The sequence below is a fragment of the Schistocerca piceifrons genome, chromosome 3 (assembly GCF_021461385.2).
Source record: "Schistocerca piceifrons isolate TAMUIC-IGC-003096 chromosome 3, iqSchPice1.1, whole genome shotgun sequence".
NCBI classification, from domain to species: domain Eukaryota; kingdom Metazoa; phylum Arthropoda; class Insecta; order Orthoptera; family Acrididae; genus Schistocerca; species Schistocerca piceifrons.
Window position 1 is genome coordinate 201,494,627 of NC_060140.1, and position 24,616 is coordinate 201,519,242.

The window sequence follows — 24,616 nt, forward strand, 5'->3', positions numbered from 1 at the left end:
GGGACTCATGGATAGCCATCACCAGACGGGAACGAGGAAAACACTGGTCAAGTGCTCGCAAACTGCTCAGGGAATCGCTACAGATGACGAAGGACTCACCTGAGCAGGAGCGGATATACTCTAGGGCTCGAAAGATGGCGACCAGCTCAGCAGTGTAAACGCTGCAGCCAGCCGGCAAGGAATGTTGTTCGGAATGGTCCCCTAGAGTGAGCGCATAACCGACTCGACCAGCAACCATCGAGCCGTCGGTGAAAACAATGCCAGAGCCCTGATACGTGGCCAGGATGGAATAAAAGCGGCGGCGGAAGGCCTCTGGAGGGACCGAGTCCTTCGAGCCCTGTGCCAAGTCGAGCCGAAGGCAAGGGCGAGGAACACACCACGGGGGTGTACGCAGAGGCGCCAGGAAAGGAGGCGGAACAGGGAAAAACCCAAGCCCGCAGAGAAGCTCCTTGACGCGTATGGCGATCGGACAACCCGACCGGGGCCGACGTTCCGGCAGATGGACGACTGACGGCGGGAATAGGAGACGATAGTTAGGATGCCCGGGCGAGCTTAGAACATGGGTAGCATAAGCGGCTAGCAAACGTTGGCGTCGGAACCGCAGTGGAGGGACACCTGCCTCCACGAGTAAGCTGTCCACAGGGCTGGTGCGGAAAGCACCAGTGGCAAGGCGTATCCCGCTGTGGAGAATTGGGTCCAGCACCCGCAACGCAGACGGGGATGCTGAGCCATATGCCAGGCACCCATAATCCAGACGGGACTGGATTAACGCCTGGTAGAGCCGTAACAGGGTAGAGCGGTCGGCTCCCCAGCGGGTGTGGCTCAAACATCGCAGTGCATTGAGATGCCGCCAACACGTCTGTTTGAGCTGCCGGATATGAGGCAGCCAAGTCAACCGGGCATCGAAAACCACCCCCAAAAACCTGTGTGACACCACCACCGAAAGAAGTTCGCCGTTAAGAGAAAGCTGCGGCTCCGGGTGGACAGTACGTCGCCGGCAGAAATGCATAACGCAGGTCTTGGCTGCCGAAAACTGAAACCCATGCGCTACAGCCCAAGACTGCGCCCTACGGATAGCGCCCTGTAGCTGACGTTCAACAGCTGCAATGCCGGGAGAGCTGTAATAAAGGCAGAAGTCGTCAGCATACAGGGAAGCGGAGACAGAGTTTCCCACGGCCGCAGCAAGACCGTTAATGGCTATTAAAAACAGACAGACACTTAAAACGGAACCCTGTGGCACACCGTTCTCCTGGACGTGGGAGGAACTATACGAGGCCGCGACTTGCAGGCGGAAGGTACGACGCGACAGAAAATTGCGGATAAAAATCGGCAGAGGACCCCGAAGACCCCTTCCATGAAGCATAGAAAGAATGTGATGACGCCACGTCGTATCGTACGCCTTCCGCATGTCGAAAAAGACAGTGACCAGGTGCTGACGGCGGGAAAAGGCAGTACGGATGGCCGACTCCAGGCTCACCAGATTGTCGGCGGCGGAGCGGCCTTTACGGAACCCACCCTGAGATGGAGCCAGAAGGCCCCGAGACTCCAGTACCCAATTCAAGCGCCGGCTCACCATCCGTTCAAGCAACTTGCAAAGAACGTTGGTGAGGCTAATGGGACGGTAGCTGTCCACCTCCAGAGGGTTCTTTCCAGGTTTCAAAACGGGGATGACAATGCCTTCCCGCCATTGCGACGGAAACTCCCCCTCGACCCAAAGACGGTTGTAAAGATCGAGAAGGCGCCGCTGGCAGTCCACTGAAAGGTGCTTCAGCATCTGACAGTGGATGCCATCTGGCCCAGGAGCGGTATCAGGGCAAGCAGCGAGGGCACTGCGAAATTCCCACTCACTAAATGGAGCATTGTACGATTCTGGATGGTGGGTGCGAAACGAAAGGCTCCGGCGTTCCATCCGCTCTTTAATGGAGCGGAAGGCCTGGGGGTAATTCGCAGAAGCGGAACTCACAGCAAAATGCTCTGCTAAGTGATTGGCAATGACGTCGGAGTCAGTACAAACTGCTCCATTCAGTGAGAGCGCAGGGACGCTGGCAGGTGGCCGATAGCCGTAGACGCGTCGAATCTTGGCCCAGACCTGCGATGGAGTGACATGGAGGCCAATTGTGGACACATAGCGCTCCCAGCACTCCTTCTTGCCTTGGCGGATAAGGAGGCGGGCCCGCGCACGCAGCCGTTTGAAGGCGATAAGGTGGTCGAGGGAGGGGTGTCGCTTGTGACGCTGGAGCGCCCGCCGGCGATCTTTAATCGCTTCAGCGATCTCAGGCGACCACCAAGGCACAGTCCGCCGCCGAGGGGACCCAGAAGAACTGGGAATGGAAGATTCGGCGGCATTAATGATGCCCGTGGTGACCGATTGAACCACCACATCAATGCCATCATTAGAGAGAGGCTCAATAGCGGCAATGGAAGAAAACAAGTCCCAGTCAGCCTTATTCATTGCCCACCTGCAAGGACGCCCAGAAGAGTGGCGCTGTGGTAGTGACAAAATGATCGGAAAATGGTCACTACCACACAGGTCATCATGCACACTCCATTGGACAGACGGTAAGAGGCTATGGCTACAGATTGAAAGGTCAATGGCGGAGTAGGTGCCATGCGCCACACTGAAGTGTGTGAAGGCACCATCATTTAACAGCGAGAGATCGAGCTGCGACAATAAATGCTCATCGATGGCGCCTCGACCTGTTGCCACTGACCCACCCCACAGAGGGTTATGAGCGTTGAAGTCGCCCAATAGCAAGAAAGGTGGCGGCAATTGGGCGACCAGTGCAGCCAGGACATGCTGCGAGACATCACCATCCGGTGGAATGTAAAGACTGCAGACGGTAACAGCCTGTGGCGTCCACACGCGTACAGCGACAGCCTCTAAAGGCGTCTGGAGAGGGACAGACTCGCTGTGCAGAGTGTGAAGGACATATATGCAGACGCCACCAGACACCCTTTCATAAGCTGCTCGGTTCTTATAATAACCCCGATAGCCACGGAGGGCGGGGGTTCGCATTGCTGGAAACCAAGTTTCCTGGAGAGCAATGCAGAAGAAAGGGTGAAGGCTGATAAGTTGGCGGAGCTCAGCTAGATGGTGGAAGAAACCGCTGCAGTTCCACTGGAGGATGGTGTTGTCCATGGCTGGGAAAGGCGTGACGGGACTGGGAAGGCAGATTATGCCACTGGGTCACCTGTTGCCTCCGATGGAGCATCCGTGCAAATGCCATCCATTGCGTCCGCGGGACCGGCAAGAGCGAGGTCCTCAGCGGACGCCAGAATCTCCACCTCGTCCTCAGAGGCAGAGCTTGTAGAAAGCGGTGGGATCGGTGCCACCGCAATACCGTTGGTCTTGGGGACTTTCTTCTTTTTCTGCTTGTCAAGCTGTGCCTTCGGCGGTTCAGGCTGCATGGGCTTAACTGGGTCAGTCTCAGGGACAGACGACGACCATGAGGCCCGACGACCAGGGACTGGCGGTTGCTTCAACCACTTGCGGGCGTCCGCTTTTCCACTGGTCGGAACTTGCGAAGGGAGGTCCCCAAGGGATCCCTTCCTGGCGAGAGCAGCCGAAGAAGTCTTACACTTCTCCGGCTGGGAAGGGGGAGCTGATGTCCCCGAAGGTTGGGAGGGTGTTGCTCCTGGAGAAGATGGAGCAGGAGCAACAGGGTGTGAAGTGCCCCCCACAAGCAAGGGGGCCGGTGGATGCTGACCGATCTTAGAGCCGATTCGGGATGACGGGAGAACCGTCGTTGCAGCAGCGGCGTAAGTTGACGGCATTGCCACAGGATGGAGCCTCTCATATTTCCGTCTAGCCTCGGGGTAGGTCAGCCGGTCCAAGGTCTTATATTCCATTATCTTCCGTTCTTTCTGCAATATCCTACAGTCCGGCGAGCAGGGGGAATGGTGTTCTCCGCAGTTAACACAGATAGGAGGCGGGGCACATGGAGTATCGGGATGCGAAGGACGTCCGCAATCCCGACACGTGATGCTGGAAGTACAGCGAGATGACATGTGCCCGAACTTCCAGCATTTAAAACACCGCATCGGAGGAGGGATATATGGTTTCACATCACAACGGTAAACCATCACCTTAACCTTTTCGGGTAAGACATCACCCTCAAAGGCCAAGATGAAGGCACCGGTGGCGACCTGATTATCCCTCGGACCCCGATGGACGCGCCGGACGAAGTGAACACCTCGTCGTTCGAGGTTGGCGCGTAATTCATCGTCGGACTGCAGAAGAAGATCCCGGTGGAATATAATACCCTGGACCATGTTCAGACTCTTATGCGGTGTGGTGCTAACGGAAACATCCCCCAACTAGTCACAATTGAGCAACCTCCGTGACTGGGCAGAGGATGCCGTTTTTATCAACACCGATCCAGACCGCATCTTGGACAAGCCCTCCACCTCACCGAACTTGTCCTCTAGATGCTCCACAAAGAACTGAGGCTTCACGGATAGAAAAGATTCCCCATCAGCTCTGGTACAGACAAGATATCTGGGCGAATACGTCTCACTGTCACGCAATGCCTGTCGTTCCTCCCATGGTGTGGCCAGTGAGGGGAACGATTTGGGGTCATAAACGTTACCTTTAAAATGGGCTCTCGAACGCTTAGAGACTGCTGACGGCTGGCCGCCAGCGAGAGATGATGTACCACGCTTCATTGCGGGTCATCCGCCCTGATGCCACCTACTCCGACCAAGGGCCCTCCCCACGGGCGCCACCCAGCCACAGCAAAGGCCACCTGGCAGGATGGCCATTGCCGGGAGTCCCGATGCCCCAGGGCGATGGGCATCTACTCCTTGGCATACGTGGGGAGTTAACGGCGCAGGCATCAGTAGAGCGATCCCTGTGTTGTCAGGGGGCTACAACCAAAAGGGTACATGGCGGCCCCACCACAACGGACTGGCTACCGTGCTGGATCTTAGGTGCAAAACTGGCCAAGGTCGTCGTCGCAGTTAAAAGAAACACTGCAGAGTGCAGTGTGGTAATCACCCAAGAGATCGAAAACGAGCGGGACACCATTGCAACGACGAGAAAGACGGCTAAAGGTCTAATTGCACGACGGATACAGTGCACCATGTAAGGCGCCCTTCCCCAATTGGCTCGCTCTTCGGAATAATTTAGAAAGATGGAGGTCAAACCCGAGAGGGGACCATCACAGAAGGCCGAAACATGTGAGACTCCTTTTAGTCGCCTCTTACGACAGGCAGGAATACCACGGGCCTATTCTAACCCCCGAACCCGCAGGGGGTGGTCGCCTATTGCAATGTAAAAAATGTCGAGCAGAGCTCTCATGCCAGACACTATCATTATATGCTGCACAACAGGCTTACATTGCCAGACATTCCTTGTCAACAGATCTTGTGCCACCATGCGGGTGAACAAGTGTCGTAGCCAGAACAGCTTCTACATGTACTCTGTCAGCTGCAGTCTTCATCCTCGTACTCTGGTTGATGCGGAAGCTGCCTGTTCACACTAGTGACCTAATCATTCATGAAAAGTGCCTGAGGCAATGGACAGCTACAATGCGGTTAGATTTCCGGGCACCGCCGAATTATTATGAAAGCATTTATTTAACATTTGCCGTTAAAAATAGCAAGTCTAACTTCTGCTCATAGATGCAGATGTACATGTCCGCATGCAAGCAATGCTGGAGCACAAATGACCTGCCAATAGATGACACAATTTCTGCTAGTTCTGCAGTGCAGACACAAACAGTGGAAGAAACTGGATGTAGCCTGGCACGGGCGTGTTTACATATCAATAGTAGACTCTGGCTGACTTTCCTGTCAGTTTTAGAATACAATATTTCTTGGATTCTTTTGCGAAGAGTTTCACCCTCAAAATTAACATGTATTATATCACTGCACACTTCTTTTCAAACACTTTTGGTTGCCATTAAAAAAAGTATATCATTCTACTTTTAAAAAAATCATACTAACTTCAATATCTTGATTGGTGCAAGAGTTAAGACACTATTACATACCAAAGTATGTGCCTCTTAGTTTAACTTCATTTGCTGAAAACCTCGTTTCAATATCTGGTATTGTTCATGAAATAAAAGGGATGCTCCCTCTTACATACTCATCCTATATATGTAATATATAAAATAGGAAAGTTGTTACCAAAAATCTCTAATAGTTCTTGACCAATTTACCTCAATACCAGAAATCTCAAAAAGTTCTTGATCGATTTACTTCATATGTTTACATAGTTCTCTAATCAACATCTGGAAGAACATAGCCCCCCCCTCCCTCTCTCTCTTCTCATATATATATCTTTACCAATTTACATCCAGTTTTAACACAGTACTCTAATGAACATTTGGATGGATATAGGATGTATATATTTTGAATAGACAGGGGAAATCTCAAAATTCTTAACCAGTTTACTTCAGATTTTTACATGATACACAACAAAACATTCAGACACACATAGGCTATAAATTTTTTCATACTCACTGCAGGAAAGAAATCTTTTGTGCTGTGTTGCGAACATGCACAGTTTTTATTTTTTCCTCACACTCAGTTTAAACTACGATAGGACGGCATGTAACTGATTAGGCAAATTGTTTCTTGCATATATATTCTCTCTCCTTGTACATATAGTTTTGGACAAAATTTGTATACACAACACTGTCATTTTTGTTTTCTTCCTCGCCTTTGGTTTTACACAAAAAAGGAAAGCTGTGTTTCTGGATTATGATTTGAATACTACTATAGGATCTGAATCATCCACAACTTTGTAATCCTAACCATTCACAGATTGAAACTATGTGAAATTCTGTCACTGACACTACTATCCTCAAAGATCCAGCAGCAGAAGAGGTCATATACCAAATGATCCCATGTGATTAACTTATCCATTTTACATGACTTCAGTCCTCCATCAAGGTTTTGTTTGCAACAACAATAAACAAGGCTCAAGGTAAGAAAGAGGGGTAAGACGGCAGAGGGGGGAGGGGGGAGGAAGAGAGGGGGGAGGGGGAGAGGGAGAGAGGGGGGGGGGAAGAGAGAGAGAGGGAGAGAGAGAGGGGGGGAGGGAGAGAGAGAGGGGGGGGGAGGGAGGGAGAGAGAGAGAGGGAGGGAGGAGGAGGAGATGGGCATAGAGAAGGGGGTATGGAGTTTATGTTGTATATCAAATTCCCATAAGTATTTAGCAAATGCGAAGCACTGCCGGGTTCACTAGTAATTTTATAATCTGCACCTCATTATTCAAGAAAAAGTAGTGCTACTGAATGTATTTTACACTTCATGTTCAAACAAAGCAATATTAAAACACGCCAGACAATAGTAAATTCATAATAATATACTTCGTGAGGAAATGAAGCTTTATTAACAAGGGGGATATATATTTTAACTACTGTGAGTTGAAATACAGGGTGATTCAAAAAGAATACCACAACTTTAAAAATGTGTATTTAATGAAAGAAACATAATATAACCTTCTGTTATACATCATTACAAAGAGTATTTAAAAAGGTTTTTTTCACTCAAAAACAAGTTCAGAGATGTTCAATATGGCCCCCTCCAGACACTCAAGCAATATCAACCCGATACTCCAACTCGTTCCACACTCTCTGTAGCATATCAGGCGTAACAGTTTGGATAGCTGCTGTTATTTCTCGTTTCAAATCATCAATGGTGGCTGGGAGAGGTGGCCGAAACACCATATCCTTAACATACCCCCATAAGAAAAAATCGCAGGGGGTAAGATCAGGGCTTCTTGGAGGCCAGTGATGAAGTGCTCTGTCACGGGCTGCCTGGCGGCCGATCCATCGCCTCGGGTAGTTGACGATAAGGTTTCATAACTAACCTTTTTCGTAGGACTCTCCATACAGTCGATTGTGGAATTTGCAGCTCTCTGCTAGCTCTGCGAGTCGATTTTCCTGGGCTGCGAACAAATGCTTGCTGGATGCGTGCTACATTTTCATCACTCGTTCTCGGCCGTCCAGAACTTTTCCCTTTGCACAAACACCCATTCTCTGTAAACTGTTTATACCAATGTTTAATACACCACCTACCAGGAGGTTTAACACCATACTTCGTTCGAAATGCACGCTGAACAACTGTCGTCGATTCACTTCTGCCGTACTCAATAACACAAAAAGCTTTCTGTTGAGCGGTCGCCATCTTAGCATCAACTGACGCTGACGCCTAGTCAACAGCGCCTCAAGTGAACAAATGTACAACTAAATGAAACTTTATAGCTCCCTTAATTCACTGACAGATAGTGCTTAGCTCTGCCTTTTGTCGTTGCAGAGTTTTAAATTCCTAAAGTTGTGGTATTCTTTTTGAATCACCGTGTATATTTCATCTTTCTTACCCCCTTAAAAACTTATTTGTTCTGAAAATCATAAACATTTTATTTAAAGAAAAAACATTTAAACCCTTCCTGCAGGAACACTTAGTATCATTACTGATTACTGAAATCTTTGTTCAATACCAGTCAGTTTTCACTGAAAAATGTACTTTTCATTCAAGGTCCGTATTAATATTATTTATTACAAAGTATTAAGAAAAGGTAAAACCAAAATGCTTTATTTAAGTACAACTATATGCTGAATTTTGTTTATGTTACAGAGACATACAGTGATGTAACATTTACAGATATTAAACAGCAGGTAACTAAGTCAGCTAAAAATTTCAGTGGTGTAGAGAATAATGATGACAATACGAAACTATTAGAAACTTTCACCTTATAAGCCACTAATTAATTTGTACAATTATCACAGATTCTAGTTAAAAGATACTGGCTGCTACCTGATTGTTGAACACATAGAACATTTACTCATACTTCTACGGCATTATAGCCTGTGTGGCTTCATAACAATGACAGAAGTGAAATTTCACTACTTGTACTTGGCAAAAAACTTATAAAGAATCACTGCAAACAAATATTTCCTGTGGTACTCACATCTCAAGCACAGTTTTCACTTTTTTCCGTCTACTAGCTGATCATTGAATCTAATCTTGATTTTCATTACATGTCAAAACTTACAATTAAATTTGTTTTACAGTAAAGCAACAAAGACAAACTACAAACTTACTATAATGTAAAGCTCCTCAAAAAAGGGAAAATTTGTAAATCTGTAGTAACATCATATTATTTTTGGATAATATTTGCAGATGACACATTACTCACAATTGTCAGTGGATCTCTACAATTGACAAACTGTTACCAGTCAGTAAGTCAGCTCTGAATGATTTGTTTTACATTGAGAACTGTATTAACGTATTTGTTCTCCAACATATGGAATGATGCTTTAGTCAAGCATTCCCCCCCCCTCCCCCCAACCCAAGTTTTCTCATCAAGGGATTTGAGCCGGGAGGGAGGGGGGGGGGGGGGGGGAGACCCCTCATGGATACATTGTCGTAATGAGCCTTATACTGCTTACTTCATTTCAGAGTGAAAAATTTCTTTTAAACAGCAACCAGTCTTACTGTGATAGGAGGGAAGTATAGGAAAACTCAATACCAATTTTCCTCCAGACGTGTCCTGTTGTTCCACCTTTAGCAAGGTCCTGGGACAATCCCCCCCATTTCATTTTTTTAAAGAGTTTATTTCCCCAAGTCCTTCCATCACGTCTAAAAGACAAAGAAACCTATGGTTCCGACAACTACAATTTTTGTCACTAACTGTTTGTATCAGTATCCATTGCCTACTGATATGCAACAATATTTAGAAAGCAAACTTTTAAGCACTACAGTAAATATTCAGTTGCGAATGATCCTAAACAAAATTCTTGTGTTATCTCTATGCGGAATCACTTTCCCAGCTCTTTTTGTTTCACCCTTGTTGATTCACGAAGATTTGCATACCATCACTTCACTCTTTGTACTTCTCTGTCTGCTTAAATATATATTAATAAGTAGTTGTTGTTTAACACTGGCTCCCTTACAGATTCTCACTGCATATTAGTATTTTCAACAGGGTGGAAAAATATGTAAAATAAGCAAAAACAACCACTTACGTAAGGAGGATTGAAAACAGATAACACTAGCTTTCAAGCTCTTACTCTTTTTATGGTAGGATTATACACATTAACACACAAACAACCGCACAGACACTGAAACCACCTCCTCCTTTGCCCCCTTCTCTATCTCTCTCTCTCACACTGTCTTGTCTTGTCTCTGTGTGTGTGTGTGTGTGTGTGTGTGTGTGTGTGTGTGTGTGTGTGTGTGTGTGTGTGTGTGTGGGGGGGGGGGGGGGGGGGGGGGAAGAGTCCTCCTACCAGAGAAAGAGCAAGAACTTGAAAGTTGGTGTTAACCATTTACTGTTATGTGTTTTGTGCACTTTGCACCAATCCTCTATAAGAATGCCATTGCCTTTCACTTATTTTAAGTATTTTTATCAGATTAGCTTTGCTTAATCTTCTTGTTTCGTCCTTTGCTAATTATCCTCCTCTGCTGCACTGGTCACATCATAGTTATATAGAGTACTCAAGATAAGTAAACCTATTAAAATGGGCACCGAAAATGGCAGTATACAGATCTACATAGCTAAATTGTGAGTCATTGTCCAGTGTTAAGTCCCAAGCCTCTTTCTGTCTTAAGAACTAATAACACATGGGACCTGTTTATGATGTTGGATCTGGTAAATTGGGACCTTAAGCTTGCTAGTTATTTTTCATGGGTGTCTGCTAAATTTGAACACTAAGTCTTTGAAATTTGTATTGTTGCAACATAGTCCTAATTACAACAACACTTATTCATAACAAACTTGCAAGGGGAGAGAATGGCTGGTGAGTACTTGTTTTCAAGAGGTAAGTACTGCCGATAGACATGTGCCTATCAAATTTCACTTGCTGAGTGGCCACTTTGTCTTTTTGTAGGTTTACATTATTCTCAGCTGAATTTTCCTTTTAATAAAATGCATTCATAATATGCATTTCCACTGTATACTTGCGGTGTAGGCTGTTGGAAATGGATACAACAGTAAACTTTTCCATTATATGTTCACCCAGGCAAGGTTTTGCTATCGCTTTTCCAGAAACTGTCACACAAACAGCAGAAAACTGATTATCTGCATAAATTCATTAGTGGTCAGTGAGGATGATTTGCAAACTCTTATCAGTTTCAAATACTGATGAGCCTCAAGATGAAAAGACATCCATAGTAATATTATTCCTAGAAAGAGTATATACATCTCTAGTTACAATGTAGACGCAAAAGCTGAAACTCAGCGATCAGGAAGTAAGGGACATACTAGCCAGTTACACATTTCAATATTCAAATATTTTGACTGAATTTCTTTATAAGTGATGAGAATACGTAACACTTTAGGGCAAGGTGGTTGGCAAGAGGACAGCTCAATGCATAAAGATTTGTATTTACGTGCCTAGGGACCAGAAAATGTAGCATCTATTTTTGACAAAATCTGCATCTATTTGTGGCAAAATTTGCATCTATTTTTTGTGTTTTTAAATGATTAGATGCACTAATTTGAAAGGTTATCTCGCTACGTTAGTGAAGAGGAATAAAGCCTAATTTCTTTGGAGTTTACTATTAAAAAAGTGCCGAGTGGGAACTTTTTGATTAGATTGTTTGCTCCTGCAAAAATGTTCAACACCTTTTTGTTCCAAAGTGGCCTTTGTTTTCTTGATTTGGCAGTATTTAAGCTTTGAGGAATGATAGTTCTGTTGAAGAGCAGCAGCATTTTGCTGCCAGTGAACTGAATGTGTCACCAAATTAAGGGGTTTCTGGACATTACTTGTCTTTTCCTGCCTAATTCAATGATTACAAAATCTGCAGACTACTGACTTCAACTTCCACTGGGCATTCATAGCTGTGAGACCCACTCTTGACAACACTACAAATTGAACTGACAAGGTATTTTGCATAGAAGTAGAACTGAATGTACGGTAATTCTATTTTTATGGTAAGGGAAGGATTTTGCCGCAGTCAAAAAAAGTTATAGATTTCGTTTTCCAGTTCCTACAGCGCAGAGTGCGGGCATTATTGGCTATAGTGGTAGATAGCCACAAATGTAAACAAACTAGAATTTTGTGCCAGACAGAAGGGGAGAGGCGCAGGGAAACAAGCCCCACCTCCGTTTAGCAGGGTAGCAGCCTAAAGCAGGAATGACACATTGTTACACAGATCGCTGATCTCTTCTGGTGTTGTAATGGTAATAATTGAAATCTGTGATAGACCAGGATTAGTTGCTTCACTTTTTCAAAATAAGGAAAGAAAACCACGAGCAATGCATGATGCAAGGCATTCTGGGATGGCTATGCACAATTGCTTGTCGAGGTTAGGACTGAATTGCTAACGAAGTAGTTCAGGCCCGACTTCTAGTAATGTTTGAGTTTCTACATTATAACCATCTTTTGAGCTTTGGATAACAAGCAAACATATGCATTTTTGTGTTGTTGTAAAATGCTAGGTGCCACAGCTGAGTACTAGTATGTTGCATTACGTAGTGTGTATCTTCAATAGACCACTCAATCATCCAGAATTGGCATGGTGCCAGATCACTGTGCGCATTATTACACTGTTGCACTCTTACACTTCTTACTTTGCAAACACCTTCTTATGCACTTTTATCTTCCCAAACTGGGCTTCGCCAGATGATGTACAATACCAGTAACTGAAAATTGGATTTTGATATTTATATGCAGAAAATAAAGCTATTTCAAACTATCTCTGATAAAATAGTTCATACGGATACAATTTGCTATGAAATAGTGTCTATTAAATAATTGTGTTTTTGCATTTTGAGGCAGAATTTGTATCTATTTCGCATTTATCACAAAATGCGAATTTTTCTGGTCCCTATACATGCCACTGGTAATTACAGATAATATTTTATATTCCTATCAGCTGACATGACACAGCAGTTGGTGCTGTCCACTGATTTCTTCTCATTTTAGGCAATTGAGGTGAATGAGTAATTTCACTGAGAAGCATCTGATTTTTAAGGCATTTAACATATCCATAATGAGTCACTATGTATGGCTATTTCTAAGGCTTCAGTGCCAACACAAAATATCTGCCAGTTATGAATGGAGCAGAAAACTGTTTGCAGTGACATGAAATATAATTATTACAAAACAGTCTGTTCTTAATGCCTAAGATAGATTATTGCAAACTACAAATGGTCTGTAGTGGAATAAAAAGGAGTAGTAAAAGCAATAAGTAAACAAAACAACATAAAAACCTATTTAACAAAAAATGAAACTAAATAATTAGCTGTATTCAGTTACTGCAAATAACTTTTCAATTATTACATTTCTTTTGTGTTTCTAGCTGCATATATCTACTCTGCCTTCAAATAACACATTCAATTGCTAATACTGTTTGCCTAGGTCCATCAGGGCTTAAGGATACACCATAACTGCTTTGTGTAATTTATTGACGTTGCACAGTAATTCAGATTCCTAGAGAACACAATGCAAAAATTATACACATCTCCACTAATTATTGTTTCCACTCAGTAAATATATGTTTAATGTGAAAACCTCTACTTTATACTAAAATATGCCAGAGACATGGGCATGGACAGGAGGCAAGAAAGGCTGAGATAAAAAAACGGTAAAAGAAAACAAGTAGACACATAAACATCACATTGTTACTCATAATATCACTGAACTAACCACAAACAATAAATCATTCGAGATTAAATCAAATTAAATTAAACAACTTAACACACAAGTGAAAATGCAAAAGCATATAATATTATATAGGCAAGTACTGCTTCCAAATAAAGCAAATCTCTCACTATCTGTCTATCTGTATTATTACATTTATATGTGACCTAGAACTCATCAGTGATCAAAATTAAACATTTTCTGAAAGAATGTAACTGAATAACAAATTAACATTCTGCTATATTGGTAGACATGTAAAAACAACAGTACTCTGGTAAACGAGCGAATGACAGATTAAAAAATTCAACTTGTGAAATTCACAAATTATTTCATTCATCAATTTCTACAAAATAGTTAGCTTTTCAGGTACATGCATAATGTATTTCATTTTTACCAGTTCCTGAAATATTAATGGTGAGTAGGAACAATGCCTCATTCAAACAAAATAAAAATAAAAACCATGTATATTCATATTTTCATAATAATTAATTGCTAAATGTTTGTAACCAAATCTCCAAACCAGAAAATTGATACACTGACAAGACAGCCAAAAGTAACAGAAATGACACTGTTCACACTCGTGTTCTTTTCAAAATTACCAGCTTTACATTGAGTATTGCAGCTCTGATTCAATCTTTCAAAAAACTTATTAAATAAGTTTCTGTCCTGTGACTAAATACTAGCATATATGTACAGTATATAAAACCACACTTATTCAATATGAAGAATGTGGTTTCACTGTGCACAGAGTGGTAGTCATGAGCAAATGGCACATGTACTGCACTTAGATTCAGTACCTACATACTACGACACCCTCATGTTAACAGTTGTGCAGACCACTCTACCTAATAAAAGAAACCTGAAATCGGCATATCACATAGAAGTCTTGGGTTAATAACCCTTACCACACTAAATTTTACAACTTTTGTTTCTGATAATAAGGCTGTTTGCTAACAGCAATAACTGAAAGCTCAGACCATTACTTTAACTAGAAACTAAGCATGAAGATTAATGCACAGTGTCATATTGTAAACACAATGTGAGCCATTAGCCATTTGTAGCCTTTGTAAGTCAGGTGACATTAGCACCACACTAACATAATCCAATTAAACACACACACACACACACACACACACACACACACACACACACACACACACACACACACACACACAATCTGCAAAGCAACTGCTCTTAAGTGAAAGCACTGCATCTGAGAAATTTCAAGTTTCTAGGTAAACCATGCCTACGTAAATCATTTCAAGGTTCATGAAATCGAACGAAGTCAACCAGAGTGACTGGTATCTGTCCTTTGTAAGGAATTTTGTACTTTGCAACAGCTGTAGCTGCCATACAACGCAATGTGATATAGTTCACCAAATGAACGTTGTTCAGAGGATTCACAGCCACAAAAACAGCAGGAGAGTCACCAGCTCTATTTGGTGTGTCCAAATGTGCTCCATGGTCCAACAGAAGCTGTACAAGCTGCAAATAAAATATTATAGTAGTTAGATAGTACACAAAGAGCTAGAAAACTTATCACGCATTATGAACATACAATTAAATTTTATACCCAGAATTCATTTGAAATTATGAAAAGCACAGTTGCTACTCACCATATAGTGGAGATGCTGAGTCGCAGATAGGCACAACAAAAAGGCTGTCACAAAATAAACTTTGAAGGCATTATCTACAAACAAATCTGGGGTACAGCTAGGGGCACCCGCATGGCGCTATGCAATGCCAGCCTATTCATGGGCCATCTAGAGGAATCATTCCAAAACACCCAGAATCCTAATTCCCTCACCTGGTTCAGATTCACTGATGACACCTTTGCGAACTGGATCGAGGGTGAGGACACGCAATCCACTTTCCACCAGAATCTTAACAGCTTCTCCTTCATTCACTTCACCTCGTCCTACTCAGCCTAACAAGGCACCTTTCTAGATGTTGACCTCCACCTCAAAGATGGCTAAATCAGTACTTCTGTCCATATCAAACCTACTAACCACCAGCAGTACCCCCACTCTGATAGCTGCCACCAGTTCCATACCAAAAAGTCCCTTCCATAAAGCCTAGCCACCCTTGGTCGTTGCACCTGCAGTGAGGAGCGATCACTCTCAAAATATACCGAGGGTCTAACTGAGGCCTCTACAGACCATAATTATCCTCCCAACCTTGAACAAAAAATATCTCCTGTGCCTTGTCTTTCTAGTCACCCACCACCTCCCAAAGTCTCATTGTCCAGCCACAGAGGAGCATTCCCCTCGTAATTCAGTACCAAACAGGACTATAGCAACTGAATTACATTCTCTGCCAGGGTTTTGACTACCTCTTGTCCCGCCCACTATTCTTCCCACCCCTCCCACAGCGGTATTCCACTGTCCACCAAACCTAAACAATATACTCGTCCATCCCTACACAGCCCCTACTCCAACCCCTTAGCTCATATCCCTGTAACAGACCTAGATCCAAGACATGTCCCATACATCCTCCCACCACCACCTACTCCAGTCTGGTCACAAACATCACCTATCCCATCAACGGCAGGGCTACCTGTGAAACCAATCACATGATCTACAAGCTAAGCTGCAACCCCTGTGCTGCATTCTATGTGGGCATGACAATCAACAAACTGTCTGCATGAATGGCCACCGACAAACTATGGCCAAGAAATGACTGGACCACGCTGCCCAACACAAAATTCTTCAATTCGATGACTGCTTCACAGACTGTGCCATGTGTATCCTTCCCACCAACAACAGCTTTTCTGAATTGTGCAGATGGGAACTCTCCCTGCAATATATCCTATGTTCTCATAACCCTCTTGGCCTCAACCGTCATTATTCATTGTCCTCACTCATGTAGTCCCTCCCCTGTCTCCATTCCAGCACTACACAACCCTCTATTCCACCAATGCACCAAGTCTTTTTAATTCTTTTCCGGTACGCCCCCTCCCCGCCACCCTCTGTCTAACTTCCCGACTGCACCTAGCTGCCCTATCCTCTCCCCACCTCATCCCTGCATGCTCCCCAGCAGCACATCACTGTCCCCAACCCCTATGGTGCTATCCCTCTCCCAGCCAGTTGCCTCTTCCATCATGCGCTGTTGCTGCTGCTTGTAGTGTGGCTTCACTTGCCAGAGACTGTGGTCATGTGTGTGTGGGCTGCATTTGCATGTGTGACTGTGTGTGTGACTGTGACTGTGTGTGTGTGTGTGTGTGTGTGTGTGTGTGTGTGTGTGTGTGTGTTGCCCAAAAGCATATTCTGTGACAGTCTTCTATTGCACCTATCTGCGACTCAGCATCTCCACTGTATGATGTGTAGCAAGTATCCTTTTCATAATATTTTCCATTGTTCATTTGAAATTCATTATTTATTGCATTGATAGTTCGACTTATAGTATGATGATATGCAATACAAAGCATCAACTTACTGGGCTGTAGAAATTATATGGATTTGCTGCTACATGAAGTGGTGTTGATCGTGATTCATTTCTTGCATTCACTGGTGCACCACAATCAAGAAGAAGTCGTATAACTTCCATATTAGGAAATATCATCTGAAAACAGATGATCGGAACCCTTTCAAGAACAGTATACATACACTATGAACACCAATTAAAAATAATACAAAATCACACAAAATTATCTAGAGTGTATTTTTATGGAATATACAGTAACACACTATTGACTAATTAAAAGCTAGTACGATAAGGTGAAAATAAGGTTCAAATGGCTCTGAGCACTATGGGACTCAACTTCTGAGGTCATCAGTCCCCTGGAACTTAGAACTACTTAAACCTAACTAACCTAAGGACAACACACACACCCATGCTCGAGGCAGGATTCGAACCTGCGACCGTAGCGGCTGCGCGGTTCCAGACTGTAGCGCCCAGAACCACTCGGCCACTCCGGCCAGCCGAAAATAAGGCTCCTGGTTTTTGAGTGACAAGAAAAATGTCAAATTTCTCTGAAGAGGACAAACACAGAATTACAGGTACATTCCTGACTTACACTGAATTTAATTCACTGCAGATCACAGCAATTAATTACAGCATGCAGCAGTAAAACACACACACACACATATATATATATATATGTACAGTTTATAAGCAAATACATGAAAATCAATTTGTGAGGGTGCTACGTGAAACTATCTGCACATTTCCAAATGCAGAAAAAGAAACTTACTACAAGTGGTTTTAATTATCCTAAATGACTTTATGTTATTAACCATCCACAAATTGTATTCCTTCATACTGTGATGGGAACATACATGGTGGTAAGAAAATAAAACACTACACTTCTCCAGGGAAAAACCAGGTAAATCTTGTCATCATATTCATGATTATTGTGCTCCTCCTAAATCACTTCTGGTATAAATAAAGGGCAGTTCTATAAATATCAGGTAAACAGAGTAAAAATGATAAACATGTGAAGTTAGCATGGATCATATGGTTGACTGTAGTGGGAAAAACACACCTTATTGCAATCTGCCATATAGTCTGGAGTCACGAATGGCAGCCTCAACCAGAGCAGAGGGGAATACAGAATACATTAATTTAAAACCCTAGTCTAAAGCGCCCATAGAAATTTCATTACATAAAACTCAGGTTGGGTGGTTTGACAGCCTTGGAAACCTGCTACAGACACAATAATGGACCTGTTTCTTTTGTCTGCTCCTCTTATTTGCTTCAATACATGACACATTCTTGATCTCTCTAATTTCCTTGATCATTTTCTTCTACAAGTAAACTGATGAATCCCAACTTCAGATGGTGTGGCTCTTTAGGACCGCATTTTTAAGCAGATACAGCTTGGTTCAATAATACTGGAAAGAATGAGAAAATTGAATATCACACATTCACCATGCCTTTTAACATACATCAACCTCCTATATTTGTCCTTTAATTCACCAGTGCCTAAATCAAGTTAAGTTCCTGGAAGTCATCCCTCCACACTAACATTTATTAACAAAATTAGTGTTAGTTCACAGTTTACACCAGTTTGACCCGATGCGGTAGCTCCCCTTAGCAAAACTCCAATTCACATCTATTTCACTGCCTTTAAGGTTCTTCTTTGTACATAGAAAGGTGAAAGCTTTCCTAATATACTTGCTCTCTTGGAGCTAAAAACAAATTCTGACAGCTGATCTGTTCTGTCCTTAGTGATATATGTAGTGCATCAACAACAAATGGAATTTCTCCAAAACTATTAAAATACTACCTACCAAGAAAGATGACATGTTGTGGGCTTATGTTATTCCATCCTGTGCAAGCCTCTGCATCTCCAAATAGCAATTGCAGCCTACATCCATCTGAATCTCTTTACTGTATTCGTCCTTTGGTCTCTCTCTCTCTCTCTCTCTCTCTCTCTCTCTCTTTCTCTCTCTCTACACAAGCCCCCTCCCCACACACACTCCCTTCAATACTAAGCTTATGACCCCTCGATGTTTCAGAATGTGTCCTATCAACTGGTCCCTTCTTTTAGCCAAGCTGTGCCAAAAATTTCTTTTCTCCCCACTTCTATCGAGCGCCTCATCATTACTTGCATGGTCTACCCATCCAATCTTCAGAATTCTTTTGAAACACTTCTGTTCTCTTCTTGTCTGGACTGTTTATCATCCATGTCTCACTTCATACAAGGCTACACTCCAGACAAATACCTTCTGAAAGACTTCCTAACATTTACATCAATATTTGATGTTAACAAATTTCTCTTCAGAAACATTTTTCTTGCCATCACCAGTGTAAATTTTATATCCTGTCTACTTCAGTCATCATCAATTATTTTGTTGCCCAAATATCAAAACTCACATACTACTTTTAGTTTCTCATTTCCTAATCTAATTCTCTCAGTATCACATGATTTAATTCTACTTCACTCCCTTACCCTTGTTTACCTTTTGTTGATGCTTACCTTATATCCTGCTTTCAAGACACTGTCCGCCCCATTCAATTACTCTTCTAAGTCCTTTGCTATCTCTGACAGATTTACATCATCATTTGCAAACCTCAAAGTTTTTATTTCTTCTCCCTGAACTTTAATTCCTTCTCCAAATTTTTCTTTAGTTTCCTTTACTGGTTGCTCAATGTACAGATTGAGTAACACTGGACATAGGTTACAATCCCCTCGATCTGTTCTCGACAACTGCTTCCATTTCATGCCCCTCAACTCTTACAACTGCCGTCTAGCTTCTGTAAAATTTGTAAATAATCTTTCAATCCCTATACTTCACTACTGCTACCTTCAAAATTTCAAATAGTGTATTCCAGCCAACATTATCAAAAGCTTTACTGAAGTCTACACATGCTATAAATGTAGTATTGCCTTTCCTTATCTTCTTGCAGGGACATATACCTTATGCGTTCCTGCATTTCTCCAGAATCCAAACTGATCTTCCTTGAGGTCAGCTTCTACCAGCTTTTGCATTCTTCTGAAAACAATTAGTATCAGTATTTTGAAGTCATTACTTATTAGACTGACAGTATGGTAATATTCACTCCTGTCAGTGTGTCCCTTAATTGGAATTATTACATTCTTCTTAAAGTCTGAGGTTTGCTTGTCCTATACATCTTGCACATCAGGTGGAATAGTTTTGTAATGATTAGCTCTCCTGAAAGTATCAGAAGTTCTGACATAATATTGTGGACCTTGTTTCCACTTTGCTCTTTCAGTGCTCTGTCGTATTCTTCTTGCAGTATCATATCTCCTATCTCATCTTTGTCTATATCCTCTCCTCTTTCTATAAGATTGCATTCAAGTGGTTTTTATATGAGCTCTTCATATTCCTACAGTTGCTCCTCTTTTCTCCAAAGGTCTCTTTAATTTTCCTCTATGCAGTAACTATCTTTCACCTAGTTATATATGCATATATAGCCTTGCATCTGTCCTCCAGCAGTCCTGCTTAGCCTTTTGCACCTTCTGTCAATATTATTTTTTAAATGTCTGTATTCCCTTTCGTCTGCTTCATTTGCTGCATTTTTATATTTTCTCCTTCCATCAGTCAAATTCAATATCTCCTGTTACATCCAAGGATTTCTACTAGGCCTTGCCTTTTTACCTACTTGATTCTCTGCTGGATTTACTATTTCATCTCTCAAAATGATCCACTCGTCTTCTATTTTATTCCTTTCCCCTATTTGAGTCAATGGCTCCGTAATGTTCTGTCTCACACTTGCAACAACCTCTGGTTCTTTCAACTTACCCAGGTCCCATCTCCTTAATTTCCTACCTTTTAACAGTTTCTTTAGTTTTAATCTATAGTTGAAAACCAATAAATTTTATTATGGTCAGAGTCCACATCCGCCCCTGGAAACATCTGACAGTTTAAAATCTGGTACTGAAATCTCATCACAATCTAAATAATGGTATTCAGTTTCCCTGCGATTCAAAAGGTACATAGGTACATGTGTAAGATAGAAGAGCTCGCTAAAAGTGGGTGGATCCAGTAAGGGGGGTCAAAACTATAAAGCGAAGAAGCTAAAAAGACACGCACAGTGGGAGGCATAAAAGGGGAGGCCAAATCTAAAAATTGGAAAAACAGAGGGATAAAAAAGCGATCTTTACAAGGGGACTCAGTCATGGGTCCCAAGCCAGAAAACACGAAGAGAGGCTCCAACCACAACCACCCTGCCCCTGCTCCAGTAGTAAAGAAAACCTTATAACTGAAAATAAAAACCAATTTCACATAGGAAACTTGAGAACCAGTTCAAATATCTGTGAATCAACAGCAAATATTAGAGACAAGGAATCTGGAAGGCTATACTTAGTACGAAGGAGACATTCCACCAATATATGGGATACAGTCAGCCTGGCTCCACAGCCACAGTGTGGGAGTGGCTCGTTATGCAAGAGAAAACAATGGATGAGTCTAGTATGACTGATGCATAGATGGCATAAGACAATGGACTCCTTCCGAGAGAAGTGGAAGGAAGAGCACCAAACTGCAGTAGTCTCCTTGATTGTGCAGAGTTCATTGCTGAGAGCAGTAGTGTACCAGATGGCATTTCACTTTTGCACAAAGAGAAATTTGATGTGTATCCGCATATCTGCACCTGGAATCATGAAAGGGAATAGGGAAAGTATCGGCCTGTCTAGCTCACCTGTCAGCCACCTGATTCCTTGGGATGCCCATATCACTTGGGACCCACAGAAAGACAACTGAGCAGGTGGCATAGCCAAGGGCAGAGAGGAGGTCAGGGACAGCAGACACCAAAGGATGACAAGAGTAGCATTGGTCTATAGCCTGCAGGCTGCTCATTGAGTACGTACATATTAAAGCAATGTGGAGGAAGGCCTGAGTAACAAAATGGAGGGCCCTGCTAATGACTAGCATCTCTGCAGTGAACACACCACATGATTCCGGCAGTAAATGATGTTCCATGCCAGTAGGAGATGTAAAAGCATATCCCACCTTATCTATCGTTTTAGAACTACCAGTGCAAATGATGGTAGTACCCTGGAACTCTTCAAGGATGGAATGTACAAGACACTGGAATATCAAAGGGGCAACAGATACCTTAGGACCATGGAACAGGTTGGTCCTAATCCATGGTCTATCCACCATCCAGGGGGTTGGGGGATGAGGAAGAGAAGAGGAAATACATGGGGCAATGGGGTACATTCCAGCGAGTGGAGATGGAGATCCTGACAGAAGGAAGTGAGAAGGATTCCAACTGGCAATTCCACCTGAGGGCAGGTGTCAGGAGGGAGACATCCCTCATTTGCAAAGAGGATGGGGTACACGGGATGGTCAGGGAATCGTCAAATAGCGACTGCATAAGAAACCCCTCCGTTGTGGTCGTACCGTAGGTGCAACCACAACGGAGGGGTATCTGTTGAGAGGCCAGACACACGTGTGGTTCCTGAATAGCGGCAGCAGCCTTTTCAGTAGTTTCAGGGGAAACAGTCTGGATGATTGACTGATCTGGCCTTGTAACACTAACCAAAACGGCCTTGCTGCGCTGGTACTGCGAACGGCTGAAAGCAAGGGGAAACTACGGCCGTAATTTTTCCCGAGGGCATGCAGCTTTACTGTATGGTTAAATGATGATGGCGTCCTCTTGGGTAAAATATTCTGGAGGTAAAATAGTCCCCCATTCGGATCATCCGGGCGGGGACTACTCAGGAGGACGTCGTTATCAGGAGAAAGAAAACTGGCATTCTACGGATCGGAGCGTGGAACGTCAGATCCCTTAGCCGGGCAGGTAGATTAGAAAATTTAAAAAGGGAAATGGATAGGTTAAAGTTAGATATAGTGGGAATTAGCGAAGTTTGGTGGCAGGAGGAACAAGACTTTTGGTCAGGTGAATACACGGTTATAAATACAAAATCAAATAGGGGTAATGCAGGAGTAGGATTAATAATGAATAACAAAATAGGTTTGCGGGTAAGCTACTACAAACAGCATAGTGAACGCATTATTGTGGCCAAGATAGACACGAAGCCCACGCCTACTACAGTAGTAGAAGTTTATATGCCAACTAGCTCTGCAGATGATGAAGAAATTGAAGAAATGTATGATGAGATAAAAGAAATTATTCAGATAATGAAGGAAGACGAAAATTTAACAGTCATGGGTGACTGGAATTCGAGAGTAGGAAAAGGGAGAGAAGGAAACATAGTAGGTGAATATGGATTGGGGCTAAGAAATGAAAGAGGAAGTCGCCTTGTAGAGTTTTGCACAGAGCATAATTTAATCATAGGTAACACTTGGTTCAAGAATCATGAAAGAAGGTTATATACATGGAAGAATCCTGGAGATACTAGAAGGTATCAGATAGATTATATAATGGTAAGACAGAGATTTAGGAACCAGGTTTTAAATTGTAAGACATTTCCAGGGGCAGATGTGGACTCTGATCACAATCTATTGGTTATGAACTGTAGATTAAAACTGAAGAAACTGCAAAAAGGTGGGAATTTAAGGAGATGGGACCTGGATAAACTGACTAAACCAGAGGTTGTACAGAGTTTCAGGGAGAGCATAAGGGAACAATTGACAGGAATGGGGGAAAGAAATACAGTAGAAGAAGAATGGGTAGCTTTGAGAGATGAAGTAGTGAAGGCAGCAGAGGACCTAGTAGGTAAAAAGATGAGGGCTAGTAGAAATCCTTGGGTAACAGAAGAAATATTGAATTTAACTGATGAAAGGAGAAAATATAAAAATGCAGTAAATGAAGCAGGCAAAAAGGAATACAAACGTCTCAAAAATGAGTTAGACAGGAAGTGCAAAATGGCTAAGCAGGAATGGCTAGAGGACAAATGTAAGGATGTAGAGGCTTATCTCAATAGGGGTAAGATAGATACTGCCTACAGGAAAATTAGAGAGACCTTTGGAGGAAAGAGAATCACTTGTATGAATATCAAGAGCTCAGATGGAAACCCAGTTCTAAGCAAAGAAGGGAAAGCAGAAAGGTGGAGGGAGTATATAGAGGGTCTATACAAGGGCAATGTACTTGAGGTCAATATTATGGAAATGGAAGAGGATGTAGATGAAGATGAAATGGGAGATACGATACTGTGTGAAGAGTTTGACAGAGCACTGAAAGACCTGAGTTGAAACAAGGCCCCGGGAGTAGACAACATTCCATTAGAACTACTGACGGCCGTAGGAGAGAAGGTCCTGACAAAACTCTACCATCTGGTGAGCAAGATGTACAAGACAGGCGAAATACCCTCAGACTTCAAGAAGAATATAACAATTCCAATCCCAAAGAAAGCAGGTGCTGACAGATGTGAAAATTACCGAACTATCAGTTTAATAAGTCACAGCTGCAAAATAATAATGCGTATTCTCTACAGACGAATGGAAAAACTGGTAGAAGCCGACCTCGGGGAAGATCAGCTTGGATTCCGTAGAAATATTGGAACACGTGAGGCAATACTGACCCTACGACTTATCTTAGAAGCTAGATTAAGGAAAGGCAAACCTACGTTTCTAGCATTTGTAGACTTAGAGAAAGCTTTTGACAATGTTGACTGGAATACTCTTTTTCAAATTCTAAAGGTGGCAGGG

The 24,616-nt window shown here is 43.0% G+C and overlaps 1 protein-coding gene across 1 annotated transcript in view; it reads right to left on the bottom strand.

Annotated features, from left to right (window-relative positions):
- Window positions 1-10,226: 10,226 nt before the first annotated feature.
- Window positions 10,227-24,616, bottom strand: part of LOC124789312 (protein fem-1 homolog A) — a 63,250-nt gene continuing 48,860 nt past the window's right edge. The window contains exons 4-5 of the mRNA XM_047256626.1: window positions 17,031-17,156; window positions 10,227-15,080 (exon numbers count right to left, since the gene is read on the bottom strand). Coding sequence (XP_047112582.1) covers window positions 14,856-15,080; window positions 17,031-17,156 — 351 coding nt within the window. The 3' untranslated portion in view covers window positions 10,227-14,855. The remainder of the gene's footprint in view (window positions 15,081-17,030; window positions 17,157-24,616) is intronic.